Source organism: Periplaneta americana, chromosome 6 (genome assembly GCF_040183065.1).
Source record: "Periplaneta americana isolate PAMFEO1 chromosome 6, P.americana_PAMFEO1_priV1, whole genome shotgun sequence".
Lineage (NCBI taxonomy): Eukaryota > Metazoa > Arthropoda > Insecta > Blattodea > Blattidae > Periplaneta > Periplaneta americana.
The window spans coordinates 104,818,990-104,829,488 of record NC_091122.1 but is presented as its reverse complement, the minus strand read 5'-3'; the positions used below and the strand labels follow the sequence as shown (position 1 = coordinate 104,829,488).

Genomic DNA, 10,499 nt, shown 5'->3' with positions numbered 1-10,499 from the left:
AGATGTGCTTCAAGAAGTCAGCACCAGGCACAATCTTCTTCCACTACGATCACTCAAGTGAGTACCAAGCACTTAATGTCAATCCCAGAAGTCGAGGAAGATCAGTAAAACCTACTCTCAGGCAGCTCTATAGCCAAAGTTGTCCATATCGGAAGGCAAGAAAAAGGATCTGCTTAAGCTTTGTTCATCTGGTGTCATCCCAAAGGAATATCATCAGTGGTACCATGAAATTCCATCAACAAAGTCAAGGAAAGATAACATCCTGAGCCTAATATTGATGAGTACTTTGAAGAGGATCTTCAGATTGACGAAGAATCTAAGCTTTTTTAATAATTATAATTCTTCACCTTTTCCTAAACAAGAAACTGAAATTAATACTATTATCCAAGTCCAATATATTAATGGTACAACTATCCAAGTCCATACAATGTTGTATTCTTTCCTAAATTATGGGGTTAAAATTAAAATTTGACGATGTTTTGTAGATTATACAATTTTAAATATTTCATAGATAATATCTAATAGTGTTGCAACTAATTTGAAAAACTCTGTGATTTATCATAATGATCCAAAAACTTTAAATTGAATTTATTACAAACTCTGAAAACCGGACTTGGGTACTTTTACCACTAACCCCATGATATGTTCTTTCTGAATTTCTAAACAGATTTCTTTTAACTTCTGGTAAGTTCCGCTTAAGTTATTTTAGACAACCCAGAAATAAGTTTTCTGCAGCCATGGTGGATACTGCATGTGAAATAGACGAAACACGATTTGTCTCTCCTGTCTACTTGTCTCTCATAGCTGCACCAGAGTACCCGCTATGGCTTTGCTTTAAAAAACGTGCACACGCAGGACTTCTTTCTTTCTCACACACAGAATGTAACACAGCCTGCTTATAGGTGGTCAGACTTCTCTACTCCAGTTTGTACATTGCAACGATATGACAGTTTCCTTCCCATTAGTGTTGTTTCTTGTGCTGTAGTTTTTAACAATGACTTTTGACTCTTAGTTTTCTTCAAAGCAATTCATTGTTGTCTTTAACATTGAGCAGAAGCTGAAATTAAGTCTAAAATAAATAGACAGTCCACAATTTAAATTTGTCCCAGAAAGAGGAAATGTTACTATAAAATGTCAAAGTAGCCTACTTGGTACTCTAAATATAGTTGACTATGTGGTTCTGAGCAGGTGAAGAACCTTGGAGTCGTACTGGATTTCCACAGTAAAAAACTTTTAAGTAAAAGGGAGAAAAACATTAAAAATGTAGAAATGTTCCACATATTTGGAAGAAACAATAAAACACTTGTGGAAACATCATGCTTAGAAGTTGTTAGATATAATGAAAATGTGACACAGAATAGACGAATATTTGGTCACACTGTTAATGTAGTATGACACCTAAGCCACCAGTGTAGCTCAGTCGGCTGAGCCATTTGCCTGCCTATCCAGAGTTGCGCTCGAGTGCAGGTTCAATTCCCATTTGGGCTAATTACCTGGTTGGGTTTTTTCCGAGGTTTTTTCCAAATGTAAGACTAATGTCAGGTAATCTATCGCGAACACTCGGCATCATCTCGTCAGATATCATCTCACTATCACCAATCCCATCAATGCTAAATAATCTAGTAATTGATACAGCGTCGTTAAAATAATCGACTAAAAAAAGTACGGTACTTTGGGTGGCAAGAATAAATTAGCCTTTAGAGAAATCAAAAAGCCCAAGAATCGCTAAGTAAATACAGTTCTTTAGAAACCCTAGACTTAATGACAATAGAAGAAGCCTTCCATGACAGACCACTTGAAAGCAGTTCTGTTTTTAAAGTCCCATCTCCAGATATTCAGAATGATTTGATCCAGTCTGACACTAATGCTTTAAGGGAAAGATATTATTGCTCTCAGAATTATTTAGATATTTTGCGTCTACCCATACTCTTCTGTTACGCTTCACCACTGCATACACCATTAAATTTTTATTGATATGTCGTAGTTTAAAAAATGTGTGTTATGAAATTGACACCTCGTATCTCATACTATGCTTTTGAGACAGCTACCGGTATTCCTAAAAGTAGATATTTTAAAGGGGCTCATACAGTAGCGGTGCTGCAGATTGTAAAACCTTCCACAAAATTTGAAATATTTCAGAGATAATTCAGTAGATCTTTCTCATTTCTTGTACACAAATAAGTGGTATTTGGGCCTCTCATTTGTCCTATGTCGTTTCGTCACTCAGTGCCATTTTAACACTTGTATTGTGAATAACTTACGCATTTCACAATTCAATTTTTTTGTCGTGTTGTGAATGACATTACTGTTTATAATTATTTCTTAAATTATATGAAAGATATACTGTACATAAATTAAATAATTTAATATGCACCCAAAATAATTTTGTACAATTTTGTGTCATGGGGTGTAATTCCTATAATAAGGCATACTTCATTTGGTGTGGTGAGCCCAGAGGGGTTTTGGGATTTATACAATTCGCAACGAAAAGTAGAAAGAATTAAGCATATTATGTGTAATAATTAATTTCTCCGAAATATAGGATTTTAGGGATATAAATGCCTAAGTATGTTATTTTATTTATTACCATCTTATGCAAGAAATACAATTTAAAAAAATCGTTAAGAGTCTATTTCAATTAAATTGTAGTAATGTGTTTTTTTTAACTAAAAATTACATTTTCATATACATCATTCCGGGATAAAATTACTATAATAAAGTCCATGAGTCTTTGGGCTAAACAATGAGATTGTATTAATCCGCCGTAACTAGGGTCGTATTTGACAGGCTTTTCCCGTCCGCTGACGGAATTTCCGTCCTGTTGGTAACACTGTAAGGATCGCACAGACAGTGTAAATACCTTCGAACATAAAGTTCTCTTTCTAACTCGTTGGTAAATACCCTTCGAGCATTAAAGTATTTATGTTCGAAGTAAATACCATAGACTTACTAAATAACCGCTAGACCGCTCACTGGCGCTAGTGTTATGCTCCCAAATTGAACAGCCGACGGGCGGCCATTTGCTTGGTTGAGATGAATAAGTACAGTTTTAGTTTGTGTGCTATTTTTAATTGCAGTAATGCACACAGATGTAAAGATAAAGAAGGAAGGAATATTACATTTCACTGATTAGTTAATCTTTAATTTCTACAATATTTTTGGCCCCCATATTATGGTACAGAAGACAAACTATTGTACTTATACGGCTGTTTGTGCTTCAGATTTCCTCTGAGTAAAGATTCCCTTAACCGAAAATGGATAGGTGCAATCCGCAGAGAGAATTTCTACCCTACAATGAATCATTCAGTGTTTCAACTCATTTCGAAGATAGTTGTTACCTCTCAAACTACGTTATTACCGTATACATTGTTATTGTCCTTCATCCACTCCATATCCTTCCCTTTCTTCAAACAGCTGTTGTTTCAGTGCATACATGAATAATAAAATTATTCGCCGAATTCGAAGATACAGACTTAATAATAATAATAATAATAATAATAATAATAATAATAATAATAATAATAATAATAATCCGTGGCGCTACAGTCCGTGAAGGCCCTAGACCGACCAGTCGGCTGCTGGCCTCACGCCCACATGCCGAAGCAGAAGTGGACGATCATCCAACCAGAATAGAGGTATCGTGTGGTTAGCACGATGATCCCCCCAGCCTTTACAGCTGGCTTTCGCAACCGGATTTTGCTACCTATCGTAGCTCCCCAAGTGCATCACGATTCTGGATGGGCACCGGTCCCATACAATGGCCGAAATTTCATGACAAAATTTCTTCCCCATGAGGACTCGAACCAGCGCGCATTCCGTAATGCGAGTCCTAGGCAGTATGCCTTAGACCACCACGCCACGGCGCGGGACGGTAGAAATAGATCCTGTTTATATATATATATATATATATATATATATATATATATATATATATAAACAAATTTCAGAGCCTAAAAGCTGAAACATGTTCATTAATACTGCATGTACTAACCACTCATTAAGTAATGGCATAACACATTTCAAATTCATCTCCCAGAACAAGTATTAGGCCACATAGCCTGTTAGAGGAAGGAATTTTCACACCATCGTTCCTTTGGACAACTCAACAGAAACTGTATAAACTACAAAAAGTTAATTTTTTAATATCCCTGATTGAAAGTAACTCTTGTCTTAGTTTCGGATTAATGAAACAGTTTTTATACTACTGCTACTGCTGCTCCTGCTACTTGCTACTACTACTACTACTACTACTACTACTAATAATAATAATAATAATAATACTACTAATAATAATAATAATAATAAATAATGCTTTTTGATTTTATACAACAGTTTAACCTACAGATTAAATTAAAAAGTAGACATTATTAACCTTGGTTATGAATATTCACATTCGGAGTTCCTATGAAAATGATGCAAGTCTGACAGCCTGGTTGAATCCCGATAAAGCGGATCGAGATTGATAAAAATCCCGATTTGAGGGATAATAGCCTAGAACGCAATTTAAACAAGTTAGTCTGCATTTCCTATTATCCGATATTTTTATTTATATATTGACTCAGATGGTTACATTGTAAACATAGAGGTAACCCGCGGAAATTTAGTAAGTCTGTGAGGTAACCCAGCTGATTGCCGTAAGGTAACTCTACTCGCAAGATAATAGTTTCCCTAGTTCTACCACATTGTTGATTAATCCGTTTCGGTACCTAGTTGCTGTTCTCGCAAGTAATCAACATTGTGTATTTTAGGTGCGTTGAGTGCCAAAAAAAAAAAAAAAAAGAAGAGCGTTTTGATATCGTATTTTACACTAATAACAGACACACACAATTGCTGCGTTCTGTAGTGCAGTGAACTATGTTTAAACATGGACTCATCGTCGATGTACTGTTGCAGTACCGGTTCCGAAAAAGAAAAGTTGCAAAGTTAATTTAGTAGCGAATGGTTAAAACATATTCATGGTTAATAAAAGAAAAAACGATTAGCCTGTAGTATTCACTGTAGCCTACTGTGTGTCTTGTGTATTTTAGTGTTTCTCAGGGAGGTGAATATTACATTAAAAGCACGCGAATACTACTTTGCAGAAAACAACTATAAATCTCTTTGATAAAGTGATGATAAATATAATGTCTTAAGTTAGCTTCTGATATCCCGATTTCCCTCGCAGAAAACCTAGCAACTCTGCTGACAGGAGACACACGTTATTAAAGATATATCGCAAAGGAAGTATTGTTCCTTTAAACAAAAATATTTAGCTTTCGGATACGCAATACAACACGTATTCAAATAGCGGTTTCGAAATCCCGCGCGTTTTCTAACAAACAAATGGCGGCTTTCTGCTGCTTCAATTTGGGAACATATTTCTCAGTTCTCCGCTACAGCGTGGTAGGGGCTCGGTAAATACCGGTAAGGATCCCACTAGCAGTGCATGAGATGGCCGCGCATGCGTAGTTATGAATCTCACAACCTGCTCTTGGCCATCTCACACGGTCGATGATCCTGCCCCGAGCCTCTCGTCGATTTACAGCGTGAGTATAAATGACTTCCCTGATTACGAAAATTATTTGTGGACAAACGATTGAACGTAGAAAAATTTTAAATATACGAGTGTATGGATAAACTCTCCAAGTTCTTAAACATATCTTATAGGTGCTCGATATGGGCTCCCCTTGTGCCCTGCAGACATGAAGCCGGTAATTCAATTCGTCACACACACGACTAAGTGTATCCATATCGATTGCAGTGATGGCGTTGATGATGCGAGAGCATAGCTCTGGCAGATTTTCCGGTAATGGAGGTACAAAAACAGAGTCTTTAACGTACCCCATAGGTAGAAGTCACACGGTGTTAAGTCAGGGGAACGTGGAGGCCAGGACAAGAGGTACATGTCGTTCCTCCACTTCACTTCCACAACGAAGTCCGGGCATTACTGAACGATCGAATGCCAAACAGATGGATTGGTCGCGCGGGGAGAGACAACATGCAGCTCTTGTCTTGGCCTCCACGTTCCCCTCACTTAACACAGTGTGACTTCTATCTGTGGGGGTATGTTAAAGACTCTGTTTATGTACCTCCATTACCGGAAAATCTGTCAGAGCTACGCGCTCGCATCATCAACGCCATCGCTGCAATCGATATGGATACACTTAGCCATGTGTGGGACGAATTGGACTACCGGCTTGATATCTGCAGGGTTACAAGGGGGGCCCAGATCGAGCACCTATAAGGTATGTTTAAAAACTTGGAGAGTTTCACCATATACCAGTATAATTAACAATTTTCTACCTTCAATCGTTTGTCCACAAATAATTTCCGTGATCAGGAAAGTCATTTATACTCACGCTATCTAGTTCTGGGAACAGGCTTTAGCTCCTGACACCACAGACTGTGACCACAGTCTACTATATACAGTGATGAAGCTTGAGTTTTGAGGGTGCTAGAAACAATAGATTGTGACGATACTATTTTGCATTGCCTGTAATGAGGCGATATTAGCGATCCTAGTGGTGAGCAACTATCTAATGTTTGCATATTAACTACGTATTGAGCTTCGCGACTGTATATACTAGACTGTGCTGTGACTGTGCTATCAAGGTAAGCGTTCACTACATCGTATCGCACCAACGAGTTAGAGAGAGATCTCTTTCTAACTTGTATCGCACGCATCGGACGAATCGCACGGATTGGAAAAAGACTATCTTTGCTGTAATTGTTATGTAACCGCGTTCACTACATCGTATCGGACGCATCGCCTCACGGCAAATCCGTCCACGTTTCTCGGATGGGCAACTTTTCCGATGCGTGCGATCATGGCCTTCTTTAATAAATCAATTTCAATTGGTCAACTGTTACTATTATGTTGTGCCATGTTCAGTGTCGCGCCAAAATGGCAGACGGATAACTTATTTCGCGTGTATAAAATTGCGAAGAATTATATAATTTGAGGCGTTCCCATTACAGTAATCAAGTCATTTCTTGCAAATATAGGCCTATTATGTAACCAATATTTCTTTCGTTTCTTCGTCTTCAATTAAGACGCATGAAGCAATTACAAATTGTTATTCGCTAACAGACGTAATTAATATACCTAAACTCAACTCCTTTGCTTTCAGTAATGTCAATATCGCACGACGTCATGTCTTAAACAGCTGATAGGGGAATCCGATGAGGCGAAGCACTGCCATCGTGATCTAATACAGGCCGTAAGGCAGACCACGTGACTCGCTTAACAGCTGATCGCGAAGGGCGGTCTTTCAACCATATGAATTAGTTGCAGTGCATGAAGAATAACATATATTTCTCTGAAATGCAGTGTAATTGCGTCAATAAAATTTTAAACAGTGATTGTGAGACACTTGAGACACAATTCACTTGCAATTTAAGGTATAATATTATTTTTGGTGTGAAAATTACGTTGTTGCAGGCAAAGTTCGTATGTGTAATACCTGCCTTTATTTCGATTAAATATTGCGCCCTTATGTGGTTAAGTGAATTTTTGGTCTTACAAACAGTAGGCTAAATATGCGTAATAATATATACGTGAAAGTGAAACATTGACTGGCATGTGATTAGGCCTAAGTGCAGCGTTACCGATGTTACTCTTGTCTAATCCATTATTGTTAGTTTACCGTATTTGTCTTATTGAATTTAAATTATTGCGCCCTTTTTATTTGTGAATAACCTACATTATACGAGTAAATAATACGACGTTTGATAATATACACAATTTGAACTAAAAACGAGATACATATAGTATATTAAGAAAAATTATACCCTATAGTTTTCATTACTGTTACAGTATCTAGAATTGTAATTAGTTGAAATAAAGCACTCATGCTTCATTACGAAATTCTTGCACATTCATTTATGCACGTTTCAACAATTTTCAGTTGCATCGCACCCATATTTTAATGTGTTGAAATTATAGGTTATGTTTATTCTATCAGTAGGCCTACTTGCCTTATTTCCATATTCGCAATTATGCATTATAATTATAACGCTACGTATAACTTATAAATGCAATTTGTCTACACTTCAATTGTATTTATTCGTTTCAGACGGTACTCCAGTCTGAAGTCTGATTAGTTTAATATGTTATTAGGGCTAAACTAGCGCTGAGGTAGTTCCCTTCGTATTCATACATCTTGCATATACAAATTAGTTCGGTTCGTTCAGGATTTTATTATGTCTTGCATCTCCACAAAAAATAAATTCAACTTTTTTCAGTTCAGAAATTACCGGAACTATACCTCAGCGCTACTAAGTAATATAACGTATGTACATTTCATAGGAGGGACTGTGGTGAATTTTCTACCTACAAGTAAGGATGGTAACCGTGTTCTGAAGTTTATCCTAAAAATATATTCTTCTTTATCAAATCTCAAAACAGTTTTCGTTTTCAACTTAAGCCTAAAATGTTGACGCAGATAGGTTATGTTAACATGGTAAATTCTCTTCACATAAAAATAGGCCTAACACAGTTTTATTTATTATTCCTACCACATTATGCAACACATAAATGGAACTTATGCACATATTACATTGAATAAAAATTTAATTGTATTATTTATTTGTTCCCTACTTTACTGGGTTGTAATGAATTGTATTTATCTAACCTACCAGATTAACACACAACTGTACATATACTAATTTCATAGGAGGGACTGTGGTAAATTTTGTACCTACAAGTAAGGAAGGTAGATGTGCTAAATTAAAATCACAATATAAATAATTCTTCTTTATTAAATCTCAAAATAGCTTCCATTCCAAACTTAAAATGTTGATGCAGGGGCCCGTTTCACAATCCTTACAAATTAACAATTTACAAATAACAAGTAAAAGATTACAAATGCTTGTAAATTGTGTTTCACAATGCTATTTTATTAGTTTGTAAAGTCTGACGAACTTTACAAAATCAGCTAAAGAAATTTACAAATACGCATTATTGGTTACACAATATCGCCAACGACAGTTTACTAAAATCGCTAAGGAACAGAGCTAAAATCGCTGTATTTTTACTACTGTCGATACATATGTTTATATTTTGTACTAAAATAGATTATTCTAAGCTTGCTGATTCATATTTCACCAACAGCAAATATAAAGTATTGTTAAAAATAATTAAAAGTATTTAGATTTTTATGTATTGGCGACAATGGAGTTTCATGTTTTTGTGATTGGTCGAGAATACCAATACGTCTACAGTATTACTTAAATAAGCAAAGTTAGCACAAAATGCAGTCAAATAAGTAAATAACAGATTTGGTCCACGTACAAATATGCAATTGATAAAATAATTACGATGTCTAAACACAAAATCAGTTAATTGTTTGTGTTGATCCATCAGTATTTATTTATGTTGCATTCCTAACCTCTCAAACATTAGTGATCCCATCGGCAGCATAAAAATTCTGTGCTATAGTAAATAACATTTTGGTGATCAAAAACTCTTTTAACAACTTCAACTACCCTGTGGGCACTTTTGCACACTGATATCTTAGAAATTCCGTGCTTATCTGCTAACCCACGGAACTGACAGCTAGTATGCATCCAATGCAAAACAATACAATTCTCGCTTTGAGGTTAGGGGCTACGGCATCACTTTTCTCTTTTTGATGTTGGATATGATGTCCCATATCTTGTAGGTAGGAGAGATTCCAGCGAAACGGGACTCGGAACGACTACAGAATACCGCGTAAGTAGTGTCGCTATTGCATTATTGAATTATTTATTTTTGGTGCAGGGAACTTCTTTATTAGGCTAAGTTCGAGTATTTATTAAATACAATCTTCGTATATAAATACTTACGCGGTATTCTGAAGTATAGCGCGGGACTCATTCGAAACCTTTCATTAAATTTATACATGATAGGAACGTGTTATTAATTCTTGCCCGGAGAATTTTACGTATACGTCTTCGTTTGATTAGGCCTAAATTCAATATCTTCGTCTGAGTCATTAAAACTCCTTAATAACATCAAAAATGCTTTAGTTTAATTCTTAATATTATCCACTTACTCAAAAAGCAATTTAATAAGTATTTATTTATTGTATTTATTATCAAAAACCTGTCTCGAATTTAACTCTTTTAACAACATCAATTACCCTATGGGCACTTTTGCACACATAACTTAGAAATTCCGTGCTTATCTACTAACGCACGGAACTGACAGGACTGACAGCTAGTATATTAAACCAATGCAAAACAATACAGTTCTCGCTTTGAGGTTAGGGCACCACTTTTCCATGTTGGATGTAATGTCCCATATCTTGGAGAAGAGATTCCAGCGAAACGGGACTCGAAACGACTTCAGTGTCGTTATTGTATTATTGAATTAATTTATTTTTGGTGCAGGGAACTTCTTTTTTAAGTGCGATTATTTATTAAATACAGTCTTCGTATATAAATACTCATGCGGTATTCTGAAAATATAGCGCGGGACTCATTCGAAACCTTTCATTAAATTCATACAATGATACGAACGTATTATTAATTCTTGGTCG

General features: G+C 36.1%; 1 protein-coding gene across 1 annotated transcript in view; it reads left to right on the top strand.

Moving 5' to 3' along the window:
* Positions 1-6,135: 6,135 nt before the first annotated feature.
* Pus10 (Pseudouridine synthase 10) overlaps positions 6,136-10,499 on the top strand; it is a 31,708-nt gene continuing 27,344 nt past the window's right edge. The window contains exon 1 of the mRNA XM_069828670.1: positions 6,136-6,224. Within this exon, the coding sequence (XP_069684771.1) occupies positions 6,150-6,224 (75 nt within the window). The 5' untranslated portion in view covers positions 6,136-6,149. The remainder of the gene's footprint in view (positions 6,225-10,499) is intronic.